Source organism: Caloenas nicobarica, chromosome 16, assembly GCF_036013445.1.
Source record: "Caloenas nicobarica isolate bCalNic1 chromosome 16, bCalNic1.hap1, whole genome shotgun sequence".
NCBI classification, from domain to species: Eukaryota; Metazoa; Chordata; class Aves; order Columbiformes; family Columbidae; genus Caloenas; species Caloenas nicobarica.
In genome coordinates this window covers 14,496,774-14,522,219 of record NC_088260.1, presented here as the reverse complement: position 1 = coordinate 14,522,219, position 25,446 = coordinate 14,496,774, and the positions used below count along the sequence as shown (strand labels likewise).

At 62.5% G+C, this 25,446-nt stretch overlaps 1 protein-coding gene across 1 annotated transcript; it reads right to left on the bottom strand.

Annotated features, from left to right (window-relative positions):
* Positions 1–1,192: 1,192 nt before the first annotated feature.
* On the bottom strand, positions 1,193–23,446 carry SCARF2 (scavenger receptor class F member 2). Its single transcript, XM_065646732.1, is given in 12 exon segments — positions 1,193–3,168; positions 3,554–3,706; positions 9,161–9,282; positions 10,767–10,884; positions 10,964–11,067; positions 13,477–13,605; positions 13,997–14,215; positions 14,331–14,850; positions 15,165–15,266; positions 17,025–17,083; positions 23,057–23,332; positions 23,334–23,446. Coding segments are annotated over 12 exon segments (3,105 nt in total). The 5' UTR covers positions 23,432–23,446; the 3' UTR covers positions 1,193–1,963.
* Positions 23,447–25,446: the final 2,000 nt, after the last annotated feature.

Genomic DNA, 25,446 nt, shown 5'->3' with positions numbered 1-25,446 from the left:
AATGTCAGGGGTTGGAAGGGACCTCGAAAGCTCATCCAGTGCAATCCCCCCGCCGGAGCAGGAACACCCAGAGGAGGTTACACAGGAAGGTGTCCAGGCGGGTTGGAATGTCTGCAGAGAAGGAGACTCCACAACCTCCCTGGGCAGCCTGGGCCAGGCTCTGGCACCCTCACCGGGAACAAGTTTTGTCTCAAATTTAAATGGAACCTCCCATGTTCCAGTTTGTACCCATTGCCCCTTGTCCTATCACTGGTTGTCACCCAGAAGAGCCTGGCTGCATCCTCCTGACACTCCCCCTTTCCATATTGATCCCCATGAATGAGTCGCCCCTCAGTCTCCTCTTCTCCAGCTCCAGAGCCCCAGCTCCTCAGCCTTTCCTCACACGGGAGATGCTCCACTCCCTTCAGCATCTTCGTGGCTGCGCTGGACTCTCTCCAGCAGTTCCCTGTCCTGGAGCTGAGGGGCCCAGAACTGGACACAATATTCCAGATGAGGTCTCACCAGGGCAGAGCAGAGGGGCAGGAGAACCTCTCTGACCTACTGACCACCCCGCTTCTAACCCACCCCAGGTCCCATTGGCCTTCCTGGCCACAAGGGCCCAGTGCTGGCTCATGGTCACCCTGCTGTCCCCAGGACCCCCAGGTCCCTTTCCCCTACACTGCTCTCTAACAGGTCATTCCCCAACTTATACTGGAACCTGGGGTTGTTCCTGCCCAGTGCAAGACTCTGCTCCCTGTGTTCCCCCACGCTTGTGTCCCAGCAGCCTGAGCACCCATCCAGGGTTGTGGTCTCTTTGCCAGACCCCTCTTGAGCTCCAGGGGCCAATCCTGGCTATGCTGGAGAGGGTCTGGCCACAAGATCAGTCTGCTCCCTGGGGCTCTTGCTGGGCTGGGGGAGGATGCTGGATACAGGGGGATGAGGGGCTCCTCATCTTGCCCCCAGGGCTGGTCTCTGCTGACAGGTAAGCACGTAGCAGCAGCCACAGCGGGGATCTGCCTCCCCACCCTGCCTACCTGCCTGCCACCATCTGTACCTGCTGCCAAGCCATCCACCTCCCCACCACACCCTGCTCAGGACCGGGCTGAGCACCCAAGCGAGACAAGGTCATGCCCAGCATGTTGCCTGTCTACAGGGATCCTGAGGCACAGAGAGACGGCACCCACTACGTAAGAAATACATTTTTATTAGGAAAGCGCTCTGCAGAGGTGCCAGGCTCTGTCGTACCAACTGATCCCTCCAACTCCGCTGGAGGGGACGTGGGAGCCCGAAGGATGTCCAGCTCTGGCCATGAACAGTGCTTTCCTCCTGGCCAGAAGCAGCCCCGGGGCGGAGGGGAAGGTGGCATCGGTCGAAACCAGCTCGACCCCACTCCGGGCACGGTGCGGCTGCCGTGGGACTGGCAATGGAGAGCTGTGCCTGGAGCCCAGGGTGCCGGAGCACGAGGTTTGCTGCCGGTGATGGAGCAGGACAGGTGCCCGGCGATGCCCTGGGTGCCGAGCAGCAGCAGCTCCCTCTCCCATGCACCATGAGCCGCACAGACCGGAGTGGGGTGCGGGAAGTGAGTGGCTCCGTTACTGCAGAATATACCGTGGGTACGCCTAGTACAACAAGCGCTGCTTATGCGATTGATAATACTGCTACAAAAAAGTGGGGGGATATGCCAGGCACGGACTCCCCCGGGCTGGCGGCTGGGCCGGCTCCCTGCGGTGCTGCGCTGCCGGGAGGGCGAGCGGCCAGAGCCGGGCAGGGAGCAGGCAGCAGGGCACATGTGGGGAGGACCAGGTCCTGGGGCAGGGGAGGCTAAAGGAAAAAGGGAGATGAGAGAGATGGAGGGAGGGAAAATGGAGGCTCAAGGCTCTTCCAGTGCCCCCTGCCCAGTCCAGGCTTCCATGTCCGCTGGCTATGCCAGCAAACGTCCTTCCTGCCGGCGCACGGCCGGCGCAGGGCCGGTGCCCGGCTCCGGTCACTGCACAGCCTGCGCGGGCACAGCGGCTGCTCGGGGTGGCTCCAGGCTGGCTTCTCGGCTTTTCTTCCTGGGAGGCTTTTTAATGGGGGTTTTCTTGGCCACTTGCTCGCTGGGGAGAGCCTGGTCATGGCTGCTGCTGGTGCTTGGCTTCTCCACCCGCTTGGTCTCCCCAGCCGCTGGCTCGGCCACCCCAGGGATCAGTTTTTGCAGGTGGGGAGAGGTGGGCAGCAAGGGCTTGCTGGTCTTCTGGCCGCCGGCGGCCGCCGAGCGCTTGGCTTTCTGTGGAGGGGCTGGCTTCTCCCGCTGGGCGCCCACCCCGTTCGCCCGGGTGCCGCCGTCCCCCTTGTTGAGGCTCTGAGTCTTTTCCTTCAGCTGGGCGGCCAGCTCGGAGGCCAGCTGGGGATGGAGGGGCTCGGAGCGGGGTTTGCTGGTGCCGGGGCTGCGGGGAGCATCCTTGTTGTCCCCGACCCGCCGCTCCGGCTGGAATGCACCCATCTTTCGGAAGGCGTTCTGCACTGCCCCGTTGATGTTCTCTATTGGCTCTGAGCCAGTTTTGTTCCTCTGCTTGGGTTTGGAGGGCGACTGGGGCTCCCCGGTAAGGCCAGCTTTGCCCTCGGGGACGCTGGGATCCTTCGGTTGCTTCTGTGCTTTCTCCTTGCCCCGTGTGCTGCCCTTCTCCTCCGCTCTGCCCTGCACGCCGGCTGACGTCTCACTTGGGCTTCTCTTCCTCTTGGCCAAGCCCTGGCTGTGCTCGGGGCTGCCGGGCCGGGCGGCTGCTGGCTCTGGGGACCGGCTGGGCGCCGGCAGCGAGTTGGACTGGCTGGAGTTGTACCTGCCGTGGATCCAGGAGACTTTGGGCTTCGTGGCTGGGTCCGGAGGACGGGGTTTGGTCCTCTCTGGGGACGGCGGCTTCCCGGGGCTGCGGGGCTCCACGGTGGCATCCTCCTCCTCCTTGGACTGCTTGGAGAGACGGGCGACCCGGGCGTAGAGCACGGCGCCGGCCGAGCCTGAGCCGCAGGAGGACCGCTCGCTGTCCGAGGACTTGAGCAGGGGCGTTTCGCTGCTGTCAGCTGGGAAGGCTCTGACAGAGCCCGTCTCCTTCAGGAAGGTGTATTCACCTGCTTCTTCCCCACTGGCCGGGGCCACCAGCTTGTCCCCAGGGCTGGCAGGTGTCCCCCTGTCCCTGCTGTCACCCACGCTCTCTGTGGGAAGAGAGCATGGGGATGTCAGACGGGGATGTGCTGGTGAGGGGAAGGACCGAGATGCTCCCGCAGCACAGTGGGACAGCATCTCACCTGGCTCCCCCCTGCGCCACACTGTGTCCCCAGGTCCCCCTGTTCCCTCCTCCCAGGCAGAGACCCCAGCACTAGAGAGCTCTTAAAACAACCCTGGAGCAGCCCGTCCCAGAGGAGGGAGGTCTGAAACTGTGTGAGAGGCAACACTGGCACCTGCTTCCCTGCCCAGGGCATGAGGAGGCAGGGTGGCAGGGTCCCCACCATGCAAGGGTGACGCCTTTCCACTGAGCAGGAGGTGGCCTCTGGCAATGACCCCAAAGTCCCCTGGGGAAGCATCTGTCCCCCTGCTCACCTTCGTGGGGGACGCAGTACACCGGCCCCTCATCCGTGGTGTCAAAGGAGGAGAAGGACCCGCGGGATGACCAGGACGGGGAAGGCTGCTCCACCACCGAGGGCGGCTCGATGAAACTGCAGTTCAGGGTGTTCTCCAGGTCATGGTGGGCCACTGTGAGGGCAAGGAACTGCTGTCAGTGCCCATCCTGCTGGAGCCCCCTGACCCCCATGTCAGACAGGAGGGTGGGATGCTGCACAGCTCCCCCAGCCCAACTTGACAGTGGGTGTTTGGGACAGGGACAGCATCCCAGGCACAGGGACAGCATCCCAGGGACAGGGACAGCATCCCAGGCACAGGGACAGCATCCCAGGGACAGGGACAGCATCCCAGGCATGGGGACAGGGACAGCATCCCAGGGACAGGGACAGCATCCCAGGCATGGGGACAGGGACAGCATCCCAGGGACAGGGACAGCATCCCAGGCATGGGGACAGGGACAGCATCCCAGGGACAGGGACAGCATCCCAGGCACGGGGACAGGGACAGCATCCCAGGGACAGGGACAGCATCCCAGGCATGGGGACAGGGACAGCATCCCAGGGACAGGGACAGCATCCCAGGCACAGGGACAGGGACAGCATCCCAGGGACAGGGACAGTATCCCAGGCATGGGGACAGCTCTCACTGCGCATCTTCACCAGGTCCCCCCAGCCAAGCGCCCACTGAAGTCACCAACCAGCAGTGGTGGTGACCAGCAACCCCCACGCTTGGGGACAAGTGGCTGTGGACAGCAGAATCCATGCAAGCCTTACACCTCCCACCTGTCCCTCCTCTCCACGGCAGGTCTCCAGCTGCCCAAATTGAGGATGCACATGGTAGAGGGACAAGCCACCCAAACCCCTGGGCGCCACGAGGACACAGCCAGTGTCCTGGCAGTCATCGTGAGCTGTGCAACCCAGCACAGCCACAGCAAACAAAGTCCTGGTGCTGTGACCATTCCCTTCCTGGGGAAAGAAATGAGCTGCCAGTTTTAATTGCAATAAATTTCCACTTCACCATCACCGTTTGCATTTTCCTTCTCCTTCTGCTTCTGCACAAGGGGTTAGAAGGATGGTAAAAGGATGCCTATGGCCCGGGAATGTGCATAACCATTTTTCCCAACTCTGCCATTTTTCAATCCCTTTCCCAGCTTCTCCCAGCCAAAAGCCGAGGAGGAACGTCCCTCCTCATGCCAGCGCTGCCCTCTTTGCTACAGAGGCTGCCCACAGAGAAACCGAGCGAAAGAGAAAAACCACCAGAGAGGAAAAACTTGTTAAATACATTTTCGGTTACAACAGTTAAAAAAAAAAACCTGAGCAATGGCAGTTGTCTGGGCCAGGAGGGACTGGTGCTTCTGTTTGACCCTTTTAAAGGCTTTTAGTTGGGTAAGTTTGTGTCCCAAAACACTCAACAGGGCTTCCCTGAGCACCCACAGCTTCAGCATCATTATCAGGGCACCCGCAGGACATGGGCAGAGGGGACTGACCCCCCCAGGAAGCTGGACATCACCAGATACCCTTGTCCCCCCCACACTGGCTTTTGTCCCCTGGGGTGGTGGCAGTGGCTGCACCCCCGCAGAGCCCTGCTTTGCAGCAGAGGCTGCAAAAACCCAGACGCAGGGCAGGTTCCCCCTGCCCAGCTGCTGTACATCGATATTTCCAGGTATTTGTAACCTCTGCCTGCACATCCCAACCATTTAAGTTGTGCTGCAATTTCCTGCTCAGACTGATTCTTGCACCATGTCCCTGTTTTACAATAAAATAACTCTTAAGTGTTACTGGGATGCCCACTGGAACATTTATTCTTTATTAGGGAATCTGGCTTCAGAGATGCAAGCTCATGAAAATGACAGCAGCGATGCACGCTCGCCCCTGCACAGTTTGGCTTCTTGGAGAAAGCTAAAAAAAAAAGCGTCGATATTTAAAGAGCAAATGGCCTAGAGAGGGGGAAGCAGCAGTTTCAACATGGCTTTCCTCGTAATAAAAACCAAAAGGGGAAAATTAAAAGCAGCCGGCTGGAAGCGGATGAAGGGAGATGCTTCCTGAGAGGGGGCGAGACGAGCGGCTGGGACTCGCAGCCATGAGGTGTCTCTGGGGCTCGGTGAGACCCGGGATGTGGCCAAAGGATAAAACGAGGATGTGCAGTGCACCCAGAGCCGGGTGCTGCCTGGTCCCCTGGGATTTATCCCCCTCGGCCGATACACCATGGGCTGATGGGGCTGGGAGAAACATGGAAGCTTCCCACAGGTCCTCTCCTGCCGCTGCACCCCAAAAGCTCCCGGGCCCACAGCATGGGGGTGCATGGGGGTGCCGGCACAGCCCTGCTCGCACAGCAGCCCATTGCTCTCAGGACTGGGACGAAGCAGTGAGGAGCCACAGAAGGGACACAGAGGGTGGCCCCGCGCACCCCCAGTCCCCCCGGTCAGCATCACCCCGGGGCTGGTTGAGCTTTGCCATGGGGAGCAGGTGTGGCGGGGGGTACGGAGAGGGACCGTGCGGCGCAGAGCTGGGCGGCCCCCGCACCGCGGGGTGACACGCAACCGAGACCCACCCTGGAACTGCCTGTGTCCTGGGCAAGCGAACCCCATACAATCATTTCAGTTGGAAGAGACCCGCAGGATCACCAAGTCCAACCATAACCTAAGTCTAGCACTAAGCCACGTCCCTAAGAACCTCGTCTAAACACCTTTTAAACCCCTCTAGGGATGGTGACTCCACCACTGCCCTGGGCAGCCTGTTCCAATGCCTGACAGCCCTTTCTGTGATGAATTTTTTCCTAATATCCAATCTAAACCTCCCCTGGCGCAACTTGAGGCCGTTTCCTCTGGTCTGGCGCTTGTTCCTGGGGAGCAGAGCCCGACCCCCCTGGCTCCAAGCTCCTTTCAGGCAGGTCAGAGATCAGAAGGTCTCCCCTCAGCTCCTGTTCTCCAGCTGAACCCCCAGCTCCCTCAGCCGCTCCCATCACACTTGTGCTCCAGCCCCTCACCAGCTCCGTTCCCTCCTCTGCCCTCTCTCTAGTATTTCAATGTCCTTCAATGTCCTGAGGGGCCCAAAACAGAACACAGGATTCAAGCTGCAGCCTCCCCAGTGCCCAGTACAGCGGCACAATCACTTCTCTAGTCCTGCTGGCCACATCAGTGCTGGTACCAGCCAGGATGCTGGTGGCCTTTTTGGCCACCTGGGCACACGCTGGCTCATGTTCAGCCGCTGTCACCAACACCCCCAGGGCCTTTTCCAGCCGCTCTTCCCCAGCCTGCAGCGTTCATGGGGTTGTTGTGACCCAAGTGCAGGACCCGGCACTTGCCCTTGTTGAACCTCAGACAATTGGCCTCAGTCCATCGATCCAGCCGGTCCAGATCCCTCTGTATGGCCTTCCCACCCCCCAGCAGATCAACACTGCCACCCAATTTGGTGTCATTTGCAAACTTACTAAGGGTGCACTCTATCCCCTCATCCAGATCATTGATAAAGAGATTAAACAGAACTGGCCCCAGTACTGAGCCCTGGGGACACCACTCGTGACCGTCTGCCAACTGGATTTGGCTCCATTCACACTCTTTGGGCTCGGCCCTCCAGCCAGTTCTTCATCCACCACAGATACACCCATCCAGGCCATGAGCTGCAGCTTCCATCTGCTGTCATGACACAGGGATGCCCAAACCTGGCACTGGGGCCGCTGGTGTCAGCCCAGGACGTGGCCACGCAGCTGCCGGCTCGGTGCAATCGCCAGGGAGATGCTGTGGATCCAAAACTGGTGCCAAGGCTGGGGAGCAGCTTTCAAGGGGGGTACCTGGGGCTCCAGGCACCTGATGAGCTTTGTTGAGGCTTCAAAACCTGCTGCCCCATCTGGGGAGGTTCTACCACATATGGGCTTGTGCTGCCCATGACCATAGTCATGTTTGAGCCCAGAGGGGAAAACTTGGCCAGCGCCAGCAAACGCAGGGCCACACTGGCAGCTCTGCAAGGACGTGAGCAGTCCTGGAGCAACCATCTACCGGGTGTCCTCAGCTTTGGCCAGCACCAGTTTCACCATGACAGCCCCACGGAGTCCTGAGCACCTCCAGCACTGAGCTGGGGTGTTTCAGCATCTGCTGGACCCTCCTGCTGGGGCAGGACCAACATGGGGCACAGGCGGCCTCTGCCACCACATACTGGCCACTGTGGCTTCCAGGTGGAGCCGATGTGGCACCGTGGTCACCGGGCATCACAGGGATGTGGCTGCCACAGGCACCCTGGCAGATCCCCCTTGCCCAGGGGGGACCCAGATTCAGCAGAGCTGGAGGCATCACCAGACCATACGCCAGAGGGACCGGGGGCTGCAGAAAACCCAGACCAGCTCTGCCGTGTAAGATAACATGAACACGAGGCAAGCCCTGACCAAAGCCTTTCCCTCCAGTGGAACAACAAGCCCCAGCCCCACAACCAGGCTCCGGAAATTGCCACAGTCCTGCCGGGACCCGAGACCATCCCGAGCATCCCTCCGGCACCGCTGCTGCATCCTCAGCCCTTCCCAGGGCTGCTGCCGCCCTGTTTACACAGAGGAGCTGGGTGGGCGCCAGCCAGACGCAGGCAGCCCCCCAGAGCCCCCCCTGCCCTCGCCGCACACAGGCACCCTCTGTCCTCCCTGAGCCCTGCTCGGCCCCTTCCACAAACACGGCCTCTGTTATCCTCTGTTATCCTTGCAGCAGGAATGTTTCTCCGGCCCCGGCGCACTCTGCTCTGGGGCAGGGCTTTGCCGTGCCCCACGCAGCAAGGAGTCATCCCCCCGCTTTGATGCTGGAGCTCAGGCACAGTGTGCTGGCATAGGGGTCACCTCCGTGCCCCACCTGGCATGGGGAATTTGGCCTCACACCAAGCGCTGGGATGCGGCTGCTTGGGGCATCCCACTGGCATCGCACCCCCGGGAGGTGTGGGGCTCGGGACGCGGGCACAGGGCTGAGCCCTCTCCCCGCACCGGGGTCCTCTATGAGGCAGCAGATCCCCCTGCTCACACTGGGGTGAGCGTGAAGCAGATAGTGTCCCTCTGCTGCCGGGATGTGGGGGGTCCCTGACATCCCAAACAGTCCCAGGTCAGCGGCTCTGCTGGGCGCAAACAGCCTCCTACAATTCCAGTTTGTGGCCGGGCAGTGCAGGGAGCTGACCCCTAATCTCTGCCCCTTCATCCCACTGCACACAGCAGCAGGGTGGGCTCTGCCCCGCTCGGAGGCTCCTGCCCCGTGCACAGCTGGGGCAGGACCAAAGGGGCAAACGAGGCATTTCGCTGCAGTGACAGGGAGTGTTCCTCTACCTGGGGAACCTAAAAACCTCACAAACCCGCTCAGCAGAGCTCCAGGCAGCGCGTACCTGCCCTTGTGAAGCAAAACGATGCACTTTGAGATCCAGAACCTGCAGCATGAGAAAGGGCTGAGCCCTGGCGAGCCAGGAAGCTCGCACTGAGCATCGCCACGGTCCCCGGCACTGCTCTGCCGTGTTCACCGTCCTGGCTTCGGGGCTGGAAAGGATGCTGTGAGTCATGTGCACTGCCCTGCCAGGAGTAAAGCCCCAGGGGTCTGGCTCTCTGCCCCCCGCCCAGACCCCAGCACCTTACCCACGACCTTGGGCAACTTCTGGCGGCGCAGGGGGATGCGCGGGAGCTTCATGCTGATCCGACTGAAACGCCCGCACAAGCGTCTCGGCGGTTTCTTGGCTGCTGCCGGGTCCTGGCTGGAGCTGCAAGAGAAGGTGACAGTTCCATCAGAGAGGCGCTGGCACCTGCCCCGTGATGGGGACAGCCTTCACGGGGACATGGACAGAGTCAGGAACTCAGGGATGCTGCAGATGCAAAGGGGGTTCAGGGAAGGGTCTGGGGCGGCTGTGGGCAGGGGGCACAGGGGGTTGGGGATACCCTAGGGCTGCTGCCAGCACCGGCCACCAGCTCCCACCGCACCAGGATGCAGAGCGGGGCCAGATCCAGCCACGGTCACTGGCAACCCAGCCCCAAAACACCCGCAATACCAGACCAAGACCCTGTGAATCTTTAAAAAAATAAAAATCATCCCAACCCAAAACCAAACACATGGCTTCTTTTTATTTGCTCTCTGGTTTTGAAGCCTCCTGGGGCTGCCGTTTCCAGCAATTAACTGCAGCCGCAGGAGTGAGCAGTTTCGTGTGTTGATGCAAAGCAACCTGCGACGTGCCCACTGCCGCCGCAGTCCCTTGGGATGCTCTGGCGAGGGACCGTTGCTGGGACAGCACCACGGTGACCCAGCTGTTTGGGGACACTGCTGAGCCCAAGCACCCTGGGAAAGATGGATCTATTTTGAGCTATTTCCCCCTCTCCATGTGATACCCCAACATGTGAGGCTGCGTTTGTGCTTTTATCAGTGGGATTATTACACACAGCCCCCAGGCTCTCCAAGCCAGATGTGCTGGGCTGGGATTGAGCTGGCAAGGCTGCACGGGGAGGCTTCCGGAAAATTCCTGTGCAGTGGCTGGCGGCACAAGGGGAGGCTTTCTCCTCAGCCGGAGGAGCTCCCACCGCTCGCTCATTCCTTGCTGAGCAGCACAAGCCTCTCCCCCTGCAACAGGACTGTCCCCAGCCCTGTCTCCGTGGCAGGATGTCACCCAGTGCTGCTGAAATGCAGGTTCATCTCCATCTTGCTGCAGGAACTCACCCTCCTGGCCCTGAATGTCCCCATGTGGGACAGCTGGCAGTGCTGCAGCTTGTCACCCCCAGGTGTCACCCCATGGGTTGTTCTAGGGGTCATAGCCACATCTTGACACCCTCACTGTATTTTAGGGTTCCCTTTGCAGAGTGGCTCTAGCTCCCCAGAGACTGGAGGGGACCTCGTGGGTCTCCATGAAGTGATGGACCACAAGAGGGAAAAGAAGCTGGGGAGACGAGGCAGCGCGTCCCCAGGCAGGGCTCACCCCGAGTCCCTCCGCCAGCTCCTGGATGGGTGCTGCCCCGAGGATGCAGCCGGACCACTTGAACCCCGAGGATCTGCAGGGCACACGGTGCCGGGCGGGCAGCGCTGCTCTGCCTCAGTTTCCTCGCAGCGCTGCTGTCCCGGTGTGGTCCCTGTAACCCCCACACCGGTCCCAGCCCCACACTGAGCACCGACATCCCCAGCTCCCCACAGACCCGCAGCTCCCCACTCTGCTCGGGCTTCACGGCAGAGCCCAGCGAGAGCCCCCCCAGCACCAGCACTCACCCGTGGGCTTCGTCCTTCTTACGGCAGACGCAGCAGCAGCAGAGCAGGGAGAGCAGGAGGATGAGGAGCAGCGCCAGCAGCGCTCCTGCCCCGATCACTCCCATCCGCTGGTTGGCCTCTGTAAGACAGAACCAGCTGCTCAGCCCGGTGACACCCTGCGGCAGAGCCCGGCACCCTGGCCTGTGCCCGGCACTCACCCATGTGGCAGGCGCCCGTCAGCGGGTCACAGGCGCCGTCGTGGCAGCCGCAGGATTCGGCACAGTTGGCTCCGTAGCGGCCGGGTGGGCAAGTCAGGTTACAGCTGGAGGGAAGGGGCCAGGTGAGAGCCATCGTCACCTTGGCTGCTGCCTCCCCCAAACCCCCAGTGCTGCGGGGAAAAGCGGGGGGCACTTCCCCAGCCTCTTCTGACACAGCCCCCCCATACCCTGGGGAGCAGGAGCCCATCGCTTGGGGGATTTGGCCCAGCTGGAGCTCAGATGCTCTCGCTGCTCCCCATGCAGAGCTTTGCAATTAGGCACAGCAATTATGAAAGGTCATTCACCCAGCAGTCACATTTAAAGACATCCCGGTGTCATGCGCAGGGTTTCCATCTCGGTTCAGCGGTGATGTGGCCGTGGCACCCCCGGGCCCCCCACCCTCAGCTAGGCAGCACCATGGCAGCCACGAGCTAGGGAAGTGCACGGATTGATTTTATTTGTATTTTTTTGGCCTCCAGGAAGAAAAAAACAACTTAACAGCCCTGAGGCATCGGCTCTGTCAAGGGAGACCCCCCCGATTCAGCTAAGCCTGGAGTCAAATCTCCACCGCTGGTGCAATGACCTCCCTGGTGGCATCACCAAGGCGATGGGGACACACATGAACGGGCCCCAACCCACGAGCATCAAGGGCTTGAGGACGTGCCAGGCACATGCCAAAGGAATCGGGGCTCTCGGTGTCGGTGGGACCAACCCAACCTGTCAGCCCAGCTGTGGGACAGGGACCACGGTGCAGGACCCAGATGGATTTGGCGGATGCTGGCAGCGCTGCTGGGCACCAAACCATCCACCAGCTGCTCCCTGGCAGCAGCGTCGTGGCCGCAGCGGTTGCAGCCGTGAGGAGCCAGCGGGGCCCGGCCCAAACCCGCTTCCTCGGGGCCGCAGCTGCCCCGGCCCTGGGCGCCGTGCCCGGAGGCGGCTCAGCCCATTTTACGCTCTGCCGACTTGCAAAGCGCCAGCGCGGCTGAGCCTCGTGCCTGCCAGGTGCCGGGTGCCCGCCGGGACGGTGCTGAGCCCCCGCGGCCGCACCGGGCAGCTGCACCAGGGCAGCAAATGTGGCAGGATGGGAGCCGGGATATTTCCTCTGCAACCCAAACCTCACCCCACTATTTCTGCCCTGGGCTGGGGTTTCGGGAGAGCAGAGGAGGTGTTTTTTCCCAAGAGGGTCCGGAGACCTCTGGGAATGCTGCAGAGGAGATAAGCCACTTTTTGCACACCACGGTATTTTAGGAGTTTTTCCTTTAGCATCCTCCCGACGTAGAGCTGAGGGAGGGTACACTCCTGCACAGCGAGGACATCGCTTCTGCCTTCCTTCCAGAAATCATCTCCTTTTTAGCAAAATTATATGCTGCTGACAAAAACACTGGTTTGCACGTAGTCACAGGGATCCGCCCGAGGACCAAGGGCGTCCCCGCGCCTGCCCGGCGAGCACCGTCCGGCACAGCTCAGCCGTGGTTACAGCTCCGGGATGCTGCTGGGGCTGGGGCTGCAGCCTGGGACCCACATCCCCAGTGCTGTGTCAGGGTCTCAGAACAGATTAACTCACGTGCTGTCCTCCGGCACTGTGCCGAAAGCATCCCCGCACACCCCCGCTGAGCCCCAGGGCCCACTCTGCCTGGGCTACCAAAGGTGGCAACGATGCCCAGGCTGGGCACCCTGGGCTGGCACCGGTGCCCAGCCAGCTCCTCCAGCAGCACAAGTGGTTGGTGAAGCCTCCCAAAAAACCGCCCAAAATGCAAACGCTCCCTGTTTATAAGCCCTGAATGAAACGCTGGCACAGGCAGGACACCAGCTCCGAACCCCTGTTGCTGCCATCACCCTTGAGTTAATTGCTGGGAAAACCTAAGCAGCATCTGGCAGGACCTGGGGAGGGTTTGCATGTCCTGGCTTGGGTGGAAACACTTTCCTTGCCTTTTCAAACAGCATTGCAGTCTCATGCTGGAAAAACCACCAGGGGATGTGAGCAGGATGGCAACGTCCCTGCGGCCCCTCCTTGGGCAGGGGGCAGGGGGGACGAGGTGGGGGCTCTTCCTAGGGGTGAGGAAAACCCCGGCCAGAGCTGCAGCTCGCAGCAGGAGCACCCCATGGATGCCATGCCCATGAGGCTATTTGCTATTCTGGGATGTGGTTTTCTCTCTCTTTTCAGCTAGAAATTCCACTCTGGACTTAAAAAACCAAAAAGACCTAAACCACCGTTCTGTCGACAGCATTTGTTTTTGCCAAACAGGCATTTCCTAAAGCAAAACCCCCGCCTCGTGGCCTTACCTTGCTTCTAACAGCTCTGCGAGTGAGACCTTTTCCTTCCACTCCAAACACCATCCAAATTATTGCCCGCGAGCACTTCCACTGCAGGAAACCTCGCAGGTGGGAACCGCGCAGGACCCAAGGGCACGGGAGGTGCCCGAGCATCACCCGTGCCTGGGGTGCACCCCGAGGTGTTCGCCGGGCTCACTTACTAGGTGCCGTGGGAGCCGGGGTGGCAGAGACAGCGGCCGGTCTCGAAGTGGCACTGGCCGTTGACGCAGTCGCTGCAGACGAAGGCGCAGTTCTCCCCGTACGTCCCATTGCGGCACTTGGTTTCACACCTGGGGAGGGATGAGGGCAGGTGGCTGGAGCACCCAGGGCTCCGGGGAACCCCCGGCATTCCCCAGCCCCACGCCTGCAGGCAGGGAGATGGGGCTGTGTGTTGCCAGCCCCATTTGGGTGCTGCAAAGCCCTGGAACCAATCCTGGGCACAAGAAAGCATCCCAGCTTGAGAGCTGAGCCTCTCCACAAGCACCCACCATTACCTGGGGCACAGGGCAGGGGTCTCGCAGGCTCCTTCCAGTCCCACAGCTGTGCCAGTGGGCTCAGCCCATCCCTGCCCTCCCCTCCTGGCTGCAGAACCCCCAGCCAGCCCTGCTCCTGGCCGGGAGCACCAGGGAGACCGCCCACGGCTCCCCCGTGCCCAGCTCCATCCGTGCCCCCCGCACTCACCGGTCTCCGATCCAGCCCGGGTTGCAATGGGAGCACCTGCCGTTGATGTGGTTGCAGGTGTGCCCGTCCTTGCAGGGGGGACAGAGCTGCTCGCAGCCCTCTCCATAGAAGCCAGGTGAGCATGGCTGGTCGCACTTGGTGCCGTTCCAGCCGGCCTCGCAGGTCAGGCAGCGCCCATCTGCCACCGTGCACGGCTGCAGGCTCTTGCACTGCCCACACCTGCAACGGCCAAAGAGGGACCTGTCACCCAGTGCAGCATCCCCAAAACCTCCTGTCGCCACCCCCTACCGAGCCCACGGTGCTGGGTCAGGCCCAACAGGCTCCGGGCACTCACCGTCTCCTGCAGCCTTGCCCATAGAAGCCAGCCGGGCACGGCTCGCGGCAATACTTCCCCCGGTAGCCCGGCTCACACGTGCAGGTCCCATCCACCTGATTGCACTTGCCCTTGTAGCACTGGCAGTACCGGTCACAGCGGGGCCCGAACGTCCGCTCCCGGCACTGGCAGCGCCCCGTGAACTGCTCGCAGGGCGAGTTGTTGCAGGAGCACTGGTTGTTGCAGCCGCGTCCCCACCAGCCGGGCTGGCACAGGCAGTTGCCCGTCTGCTGGTCGCACTGGGAGTTGTGGCTGCAATAGCAGGAGCTGGAACACTGGGGTCCCCACCAGTTGGGCTCACAGGTGCATTTGCCCGTCTTCTGGTCGCACTTGCCGTGCTTGCAGAGGCAGACGTTCTCGCACTTGGGACCCCAGCGGTTGGGGTTGCAGGTGCACTGGCCCGTCACGTCCTCGCATTGCCCGTTGGGGTGGCAGCTGCACATCTCCTTGCAGTCGGGACCCCAGAACTGCCGGGGACATTCTGTGGGCAGAGCCATCAGCCCTGGCACTGCCCGTGGGACGACCCCACCACTGGGCACCAGTGGAGACCCCTAGTCCCAATGGGACCTCTTGACCACAGGCCTCCCGTCCTCCCAGCGCGCTGGATCTCACAGGAGACCCCTCCAAAGGGACGATGCCCTGGGCACAAAGTTGGGGGACAGAAAAGGGCAGAAGAAGAGCATCTGCAGCTCCATCCCTGATGTTCTGCACTGGAAAGTCACCCCAGATGAGCCAGCACCTCAGGGCCGCCCTGGAAAAACCCGCTGAGGACACGCGGGCACATGCAATACTCACTGGTGTCGCAGTTGGCGCCGAAGTAGCCGTGGCGGCAGCGGCACTCGCCGGGCCTGACACACACCTCATTCTCCTTGCAGGTGAAGTTCCCCTCACACACAGCTGTACGGGTGGACAGACAGATGGCATGAGCGCAAGTGCCACCAGGCACGTCTCTGCCACCCCAAAACTCCCCCAGCCCCGCAGAGCAGGGGAAGGGCTGCGCCGTAGCTCCCTGGCTGCTGCTGAGCTGTGGCGCCGTGACCGTCCTGGCAAGCGGGCAGGCAGGCTGGATGAGACACTCGCCAGGAATTTGCCACCAGCCTCCTGCCACCCAGCCCGGCCCCGGCCCTGCCACCCGCTGCACCCGGCAGCAGCGCCCCTCGCTCAGGTCTGTGCCACCGGCAGAGGCAGCGCTGGGGGAGAACAGGGACACGGGTGGGGGGCTGCAGACAGCCACAAGCGCAGGCCCCCTGTCCCCCTCCCTGCACTCCTTATGGACGGCAGCGGCGTCACTGCCACCCCCAGCACCGCCTCTCGCATGCGGGTCACCGGCCCCCAGAGGCCACCAGCCCGTCCTGCCGAGGGCCCTGGCTGGCGCGGGGCAGGCGCGGGACGGGCACGGGCAGCACCGCGGCGCAGGCAGGCGCAGGCAGATCCCGCGTGGACCCGGACAAGGCTCCTCGGCCACCGGGAGAGGGACAGCAGACCACTCACCCCATCCACCTTACCTGGGAGTTCTTAGACCTACGGTGATGGATACTATAGAAACCCCTAAAATAGACAGATTACACAGGTTAGGAGCAGTGAGTCTAGCGGTTAGAGCGGGCGGGCGGCAAGGAGATGGGGCAGCTCACTGGCGGGACCGTCCTCCCCCCGCTGTCCTGGCAGGCCCCGTCCCGTCCCTTCCTGCCGGCACGCCGCAGGGACCGTGTCCCGTTCCCGGTGCGCGGGCACCCATCGCATGCAGCGAGCGGTTACGAGGGCTCATGCACGGTGGGTTAGTTGGTTACGTGGTCTTCACCGTCGGCTGCAAACTGACGAGCCCTGGGGCCAGCGTGTGGAGCTCCTCCAGCCCTCCTGGGCAAGGCAAGCCCCGCGGCCAGCCCGGACCGTGGGGAGCAGCACAGGAACCCCAAACCAGCTGCGGGCATCACCGCGGCAGTGCAGGGGATGAGACCTCCCAGGGCTCCATGCTGAGCATCGCCGCTGAGCTTGCCAAGACCTGGTAAGGGCTGTGACGCCCGGCACGGCCCCAGCCGGGGCTGCCCAGCCTGCAGGCCCAGTGGCCCCACAGCCGACCTGCCCCGGCAGCCGCTCCCCAGGCGGCCGCGATGGACACGGGCTGGTCCCGGCGGCTCCTCCTCCACTGACAGCTCTGGCTCAGCTCCCCACGCTGCTGCAGCACCCATGGGAACTCTGTGGGTCCCGCCCCTGCAGCTACACCTTCCCTGTCCCCACACTTCACCCTGGAGGACACCTCACTGTCCACTGGTCTCAGAGCAGCACCTCCAAATCCTTAGACCCAAAGCTGACCAACATGGAGGGAAATCCCCCGGCCTGGGAGTGGGGCTGAGGGTCCCCACGGAGGAGCCCACGGGGGGCTGGGGCAACCCAGGGCATCGCTGTGGGGCAGGGGGTACCCTAGGGCTGGGCTCTGTGACCAGCACCCCAGAACTGGGGCTGAGCACCCCTTCCATCCACACGCTGCTGGCCTCCAGCAGCACGGGGAGGCAGGACACCCCCCGGTGTCGCTGGGACGGGGGGTCCCCACTGCAGGGCACATCAGGGTGGCCCCTGGCAGTGCTGGTGTGGCCAGCAGGGCACAGCACAGGTTGGGCAGATGAGCATTGTCCAATGAAGCAAAACACGGGCGCTCACCTATTAAACACTCGCTTCCTTGTTGCCTCCATCCCGGGCAGCATGTGAGCACCAAGGAGCTGCAGAGGGAAAAAAAAAAGCACCACAAATGGTTATGACCCTCAGCAAGTCCTGGTCCATCCCAAAATCCCAAAATGCTGTGAGGGTGAGGGGTCTTGTTCCCAGTCAGTTGAAACCGGCCAGGGGCTGCTGCACCCCCATGGGGCCAGGAGAGCTGTCGGCTGCTCCTCCAGCACGCAGGGAGCACAGATCTGCCAGGGGCTCCCACGGGCACCGGCTTGAGATGCTGGGAGTGAGGACAGGGCCAGTTTCTCTCATTAATCGGGAGCGATGAAACAAAGAAAGTCAGGTTTGCAACTGCTACTGTAAAAAAAAAAAAAAAGGTCCCCCAAGCCCGCAAAAGCTGGGTAAAAAGGGAAGGCTCTAAATATCCCAGAGGAAAACCAAGTGCTCTGCACCCGAGGGTCCGGCAAAGCAGCCGGCTCCTGGGATGGGGTGGCACGGTGCCCGCAGCCAGATGCCCGGCTTGTCCTCCCGGCTGCTGGATCTCCCTGCTCAGGGGGTACTGTGGTGAGTGGGGGCCACCCTGCTCCCCCCTCCCTGCACCCCCCCCTGCCTGCACACCCCCCTGCCTGCACCCCCCCCTGCCTGCACACCCCCCTACCTGCACCCCCCTGCCTGCACCCCCCCGCCTGCACCCCCCCCTGCCTGCACCCCCCCGCCTGCACCCCCCCCTGCCTGCACCCCCCCCTGCCTGCACACCCCCCTACCTGCACCCCCCCCGCCTGCACCCTCCCCTGCCTGCACACCCCCCTGCCTGCACACCCCCCTGCCTGCACCCCCCCTGCCTGCTCACACCCTCCGTGCCAGGTGCCAGGCAGCAGGACCCGGAGCAGAGCGGGAAGGATCCCCGCAGCACCTGCAACCACCCCAGGGGCAGCAAGTCCCCCCTGGGCTCAGCCCTGCCAGCACTGGGCAGCACAGCTCAGGAGACCCACATTTCTACCTGGCTGCTGCAAAAGGACCGAACATGACCCAAACCCCGGGTTAGCCGCTCAGGGGCCTGGGGACAGCACCCCAAAGGCCAGAACCACCCCGCTGGGATGGCTGGGGCACAGGGGACATCCCCCACATACGAGCTGGGTGATGCCAACTGCAGGCAGCTGGGATGTGTCCCTGAACCCTTGGGTGTCCCGGAGTGCCACCACCTCCAGGGAGCACGGGATCATCAGCCAAACAGGTTTTGGCACAAGCTGAACCCCAGCCAATACCAGTATGGGGTCTCAGACCCCACCAGAGGCTCAGCCAGAGGTGTTCAGCTCCCTGCTGGCATGGGACACGTGGGCACACCTCACCCGCACTGGTTCAATGACCCCCCAAGCGAACGGCTGGGCGCTCGTGATGCTGAAACCCAGGTGTGGGGAACACGTTCCCCATGCTGTGACACCGCAGGAACCCCCCAGGTAGGGGAATCCTGCTCATCCCTGGGGTGTCCCGCTTGTCCCTGGGGTGTCCCGCTCATGCCCAGGGTGACACACTGCCAGCAATGGGAGCGATGCTGGAGGGTTATAAACGGCCCAAGCAGATGCTGCAGTCAAGCAAAACCTCACCCGGGCTGGTCCGGCAACGTAGCCTGGAATGCATTTTGCTTTTTTTTTTTTTTTTCTTTCCCTTTTCCTCTTTATATGTAACAAATGCAGAAGAGGAGGAGGAGACATCGAGGAAGTATTCGCTCGAAACCCAGCACAGTCACAGGACCACGTCTGGCTGCCAGACTGCCTTGTCCTGGGGCCGCGGAGGGAGCTGCCAGCAGCCCCCCGGCCAAACGCGGGTACCGGGGGCTGGATGCGGCTCCCACCGCCGGCCCCTCGGCGGGCAGCACCCGCGCGGCCCAGCCGGGAGCTTTGCGTCCCCCTTTTTGCAGCGGACGGTGAAAAATTGGAAAGGAGGCAGAAAAGAACCACAAAAATGATTCAAGGCCTGGAAAAAATGCCTTGCAGCCGGAGCCCAAAATAGCTCCATCTATTCAGCCCGTTGAAGCGGTTGCAAGACGCTGCGATCGCAGTCGGCATGTGCCCCCTGCGTGGGGAACCCGAGTGGGGGCTCTGCTCCAGCTGAGCATGCGTGGGGGTGCACAGTGATAATGGCAAACAGGGCCCAACCATCAAACAATCCACCCAAGAAGCGCGTGGGCTCGAGACAAGGTTCTTCTCTGCAAGGGGCTTCAGGCTGCCCTCCCTGAAAAGCTGTGCTGGGATGCTTGGGTGCAGGCAGGGAAGGGTCTGCGGTGCCCCGACCCTCCCACGGCGTGACCAAAGCATCTGCTGTCCCACCTGGGGTTGCTTTTGCCCCTCCACCCTTTAGAAATTCAGTGTTTGGCAGGTTTTAGATGAAACCATCGCAGGTTTGCAAGGGGAAACCCCCGTGCTTGGGAAATCTCCTCCCTTGAACAGCTCAGCCTGGCCACCAAAACAGGTATTGTAGGTGATGCACCGAAAAGCATCACCGGTGCTGAAATCCCCAAGCTGACGGCGGGGAGCTGGGAGCTGCTGAAACATGGTGGCAGGAGGGAAAAACCCTTTTCCTGCTGCTAGCCAGAGGAGGCGAGCAGCACCGCGACCACCACCAGCCGGGACCACAGCCCACCCACCGCCCGGTCGGACGCAGGATTCCTGCTTATCTCTTCACTGATAGCTAATCTCTCCTTCACCGCGCCTGCTGATGGCGTCCCACACCCCTTCGCTCACCCCCGCCTCGTTTATCAGCAGCTTTGACAGCAAACAAACTTGCTGCCATTGCAAGGAGAGGCAGCTGGGATGCAGCACTGGGTAACTGGTGCTCCCAGTGCAGCACATGGACCGGTCCCTGAGCACAGCCAGTCCCAGGTAGGGTCGGTGCTGGCTGCAGAGGTGACCAGCACCCACCGGGGTGCAGGTCTAAAACACGTCTTGTGGTCTCATGGCTCGCTCCATGTGCCCTGTGACCACCGGAACTGGGATAACTGGGAGATTTGTTTAAAAGCTCGCTCCTGACCCACATGGACATGCCACAACTGACACGCACAGTGCAAATATATTTTCTATTTCTTTTTCTTTTCTTCAAAGCACTACAAATGCTGTGAAAGGCCGAAAAGCTGCCTCCGAGATATGACCAGGGCTTGGGAGCCTTGCTGATGTGGAGGAAAAGGAGCGGGGACACGGGCAGAGCCAGAGCCATGAGCTGCAGGGACGAGTGCTCAGCGCCAGCGTCGTCCCCAGCGCATGGCCACATCCCGCTCACGTCGCGAATCAGCAGAACGCAGAACCTCTGCACATGCTCTGGGGGTCTCTACAGAGGCAGAATATTTTTCTTGTGGATTAATATCTCATGTTGCTCCCTGAAGCATGGTCCTCTTTACCTACAGCTGTGGAGGGGGCTCCTCATCCAGACCAACGCAGCCTCCCAGACAATGAGGAGCGGGCTCACACCCCCGAAAGCAAGAGAGAGACGTGGGGTGTGGCTGGGAGCTGCTGCCCGTGGTCCCATACAAAACGTCCCCGCTCTCAGCCCAGGGGCCGGAGCTGCAGAGGAGCCCTGCGGGCGCCCACCATGCCCCCGAAGCCCAGAGCATCGCTGTCACCTTCCTCAGCCACGGGGCCACCCCCAGTGCTCCCCACCCCACTGATCCTCCCGAGCATCACCCCAGCACTGAGCTCCGTCTTTCTCCGTGTCACCTATCACTCGGTGCCACCAGCTTCCCCGCGTGGCACACAGGGCTCTCGGGACAACCGGCTCCCAGCCAGCGGCATCGCCCGCAGCCAACGCCAGCCGCAGCTCCTCGACCCGAACCCAGCCTCTGGTGCAGGCAGAGACAGCAGGAGTAGGATCACGCACATAAACAGAAACTCTTCAGGCAGAGAAAGAAAAGAAAAATCAGTTAAAAACCAAAGATTACCAAAAGAGAGCATTAGTGAGAGCAGGAGATGAACAAAGCAATGGCCAGGCGCACAGTGCTCTCATCAGCCTGTATCCCAAATGGCAGCTTCGGACAGGGTCACACCAACTTGTAACTGATTATAAAAGAGCTTCAAATTTAAGAGCAAGTAGTAGGTAGTACACAAAACTTTAACATCAAATAGCTCCCAAATATGCCCTTTTCTTCTTCCCTACATAGTTTCTTGGATTACTACTTGCTAGCCAGGTCTCAGGAGGCTGCAGGAGGGGCTGAAGCAGAATCCTCCTCCTGAGCCCTCCAAAACCCGCAGCTGAGGGATGCCTGCATGCGCTTGGCAGAGCCACATGGTTCAGAGTCCCATCAGCAGCTTTCCCAAGCGTGGGCAGGGGACACTTCAAGCCCTCTGCAGCCCGGCTGCCCAAAGCCCCAGGCACAGGGCATAACCTGCAGCACCTGCTCCAGGTTCTTGGGGCCACCAAGGTGGGTTTGGATGGTGACACATGGGGTATCCTCCATGCCGAGGGGAGCAGCACAGTAAAGACAGGGGTGGGTGTGAGGCATATAGGTGGGGAAGGAGAAGGGTTTGCAGAAGGGTGAGGAGTGGAAAAAGATGCAAACATCATCTCAGCTTCCTAGGGACCACCCCCTCCCCACCTTGTCTGGCTCCTAGGCTGTCTTCATGCCTCGTTCCACGGGAGGATGGACACCACCACCTGCCCACCCTGTGCACCCTGTCCTGCTCACCAGCACGTGCCTCTTCGCACCCCACGGCACCCGTGGGTGGCACAGGGAGTGACTCTGAGGCCTGCGGCACTGGGTGCAGCGTGTCCCCCGCCTCCACCCAGCAGGGATGGGGCGGGCTCTGCGCAAGGGGAGCACCCAGACACCCCATCCCCAGCACACGGGGCAGGATGCTGGGAACGGGGGACACTGCTCACATCCCCTCTGCCACCCCAGGATGTGGTGGCAGTTTTGCAGGGAACCAGCTTGGCAGCTCACAGGCCACCGAGGAGAGACTGCTCCCCGCATCCTCCTCTGCGAGGAACAGCTCGGTGCTGGGAGCTGTGGCCGCTCTGGCTCATGAAATGCCTCCTTAGGAAACTCAGCCTGTAATCTGAGGAGGGGGCACCAGCGCCCTGTGGCCCTGCTGAATGGAGCCATTATGCGGCCCCTCTCGCTTGCAGCACATGTTTTCCTTGTGGACTCGTCTGACCTCACGGGTGAGATGTAAAGGTGCATTTATGGCCTGGGCCTCCCATCAAGGGAGGGATCCTGCTCTCCCAGCCGGGAGGGAGCGGCGGTGGGTGCGCTCCCCCCTTTGCTGGGGCCAGCCTGGCCGAGGAGCCTGCCCAGCACCAAGCCTGAGCGCTACAGAGAAGCTTGGCCCGAGGTGACAGAGGTGATGCTCTGCAAAGCCACTCATGGTACATGGAGAGGGGACAAGGCACTGCTAGCTCCCGGGACTCTGCCTCTGGCCAGGCAGGCAGGACGTGATCCCGGGGACAGCCAGGCAGTGCCAGCGCCCACTTTCTGAAGCCAAACCCAAGAGCCCTGGAGCTGCTACTCTGCCATCCCAAGCAGCTCCACCAGGATACCCAGAGCATCCTGCATCCTGCCGGCCCGGGCTCATCAGTGCGACTGGCACGGGGCACGGGGGGGGGGCGGGACGGGCCCCTCACGGTGCAACCCGATTCCCAGAGGCACCCAGGACCGGCTCCGCACAGCAGAACCGGCCCCGAGGGCACAGGACCGGCCCCGGGGCACTCCGGACCGGCTCCCCGAAGCAGGACTGACCCAAGGGGGAGCAGGACAGGCCCCGATGTGCCCAGGACCGGCTCCCCGCAGCACGCCCGGGGCCCCTCACTCCCGGCCCCGCTCGGGCTGAGCTCCTCGCCCCTTCCCCGGCTCCCCCCGCCTCAGCTCCGCACAAGACGGACTTTGTCTTGGAAGGCGCCCAGCGCCGCGACTGGCCCGGGGGAGGGGAGCGGCGACTGTCCCCCCGCCCAGCCCCGCCGCACCCCACCGCGCCCCGGCCCCGAACGGCGGGTCGGGGGGTCCCGTCCCGCCCCGCCACACCTGCCCGCCCCGCCGCTCCTACCCGCCGGCCCTGCAGACGTTCCTGCCGCGGGGGCTCAGCTCCTGCGCGGCTCCGCGGCTCAGCACCAGCAGCAGCACCGGCAGCAGCACCGCAGCTCCGGCTCCGGCTCCGGCTCGGGCGCGGCGGGGCGGTCGCAGCCCACGGGCCGCCATGACCGTCGGAGCGGCGGGGCCCGGCTTGACCCAGCCCATCCCATACGGGGCCGGGCGCTCTGGCCGCCCCCCCCGCCCCGGCTCCGCCGTGCCCGGTACCCGCCCTGTCCCGGCTGCTGCTCGGCGGGCGGAAGCCGCAGTGCGATCGCTCCGCCGCCGCCTCCCCCGCGCCCCTCTCGGCAGCGGCGGGAGGGGCCCCGCCGCCAGCCAGGAAATTCCGCATTGGTTCCCCTGACGGCGGGCCAGGCTCCGGGGGCCGCCGGCCGCCGCCTCCCCAGCCGCGGGGCAGCGCCGCCCCGACGGCCCCGACGGGCCCGGGGGTGCCTAGCGGGAGGGCAGCCCCGGGAAGCGGCGGAGGGTTTGCCGGGACGGGGGAAGTCAGCGAAGTCCTGGCTTCCAGTTCAGCCCGAGGGTCCAGTAGCTCCCAGGTGCCCGGGAGTCCTGGGAGTCCAGTGGCTCCGGGGTTTGGGTGGCTCCGGGGTCCGGCAGCACCAGGGACTGGCTGTCCCGGGGATTCAGCAGCTCCAGGGGCCCGACAGCTCTGGCTGTCCCGAGGGTCTGGCTGTCCTGGGTGCCTGGCAGCCCTGGGGTCCGCCTGTCCAGGGGATCTAACAGTCCCAGGTGTGCAGTGGTGGTCTGGCAGTTTTAGGTGTCCAGGAGTCCCGCAGCCCTGACTTGGGGTTCCAGCAGCTCCAGGAGCCCAACAACCCTGGATGCCCAAGAGCCCCAGGCTCTGGCGGCCTCAGGTGCCCACCAGCCCTGGGATCTGGCTGTCCTGGGGGCCTGGCAGCCCTGGGTGCACAACAGCCCCAGGGTCTGGCTGTCCTGGTGGTCCAGCTGTCCTGGTCATCTGGCAGCTCTATGTGTCCAGCAGTCCCGGGTGTTCAACAGCCCCTGGACCAGCCCGTTGGGAGCCAGGGACCCGCAAGAGCCCAGCAGAGCCTGCAGTGGCAGGGCCGTGGGAGTCCCTGAACAGGGGCAGATGGGCTTCCAAGCAGCCACTGGTTAACCCACCATAAGAACACAGCTGGGAATTGGGGGGGACACACGGGGCACCCGCGGTGCTCCCACACCCCCGGCTCAGTGGGGCAGCCTGGGCAACCAGCCTCCTTGGTCTGACAGGACAGCATTACTGCCTGGACCACCACCCTGTGCCAGCTGGCTTTTCAGCTTCGTGGTCACTGCAGGAGATGGCTCAAGCTTGTTTGAGCTCCGGGGACATCTGACAGTTGTATGGTCAGAGCACGGATGGAGGACACTGCAACCATCTCCCATGTGGTAGCACGAATGCAGCTAAACAGCTACACCAACCTCCTGCTGAGGCTGGCTGCATCCAGGAGCTGTGGAGGAGGGTATGGGCAGTGTGCACCTCCCGCGGAGCTGGGGCTGAGCACCACACCCCCGGGCCTTTTCTGTGAGTGTGGAGCCTCCATCACACCAGGCATGGGTTGGGCAGCATCCTTCTGGAGAGGATTAGGGAGTCCTGGTAGTGTCCTGGGCACCTGGGATCTTTTCACCCAGCAAAGAGTAAATGAGTTCAGTGGGTTCTCACCACCAACATCCTTTGGAGTTTGCAGTACATAGGGCTGGTGTGCGGGGAAGCCTTCTCTCTTGCTCAGACAAGAGGTTCCCAATGGGGAAGTCTCTGGTGGTCTTGTTAGTGGGAATTATTTTCTGCAGTTACATCCCAATACATCTGCCTGCAAGAGCCTCGCTGACCTCCCAAAGCCCAGCCATGAGCAGTAGCTTGTGCAAAGTGCACAGACGGTTTCGACTCTACAGGATTGCCCCCTGCAAACATGTGTTCTTTGCATTGGCTTTCAGAGACTGGCCCGTGGCCCTTGCACGTGTGATGCCACAGCAGGGAACAGTCAGGACTCTCTGTGGCATGAAGCCGGGAAGGCAAAGCCGAGCGCATTGCTGCTTCCCAGTGAGTGACATTGGTGTCGGGCCACCAGAGGGGACTCAGATGGCAGTGACCATGCCCAAGGCTGCCTTTTCCCCATGCCCTGTGCACACTGTGCCTGACATCCCACTAGCGGCATCCTTGGCGCAGAGGAAAAGTCTGGTGGTTAAACTCACCAACTTTCCTTTTCAGACCTGAGCTTTCAAATGGGCTTGTGACCATCGTTTAGCCCCCATTTTCCCCTCTGCAGCCCCAGCACTTTCCACATGCCCCCAGTCCCCTGTCTGGCAGCAGCACCAGGAAGCAGCATCCCTTGCCCAGCCTCCCCTGCC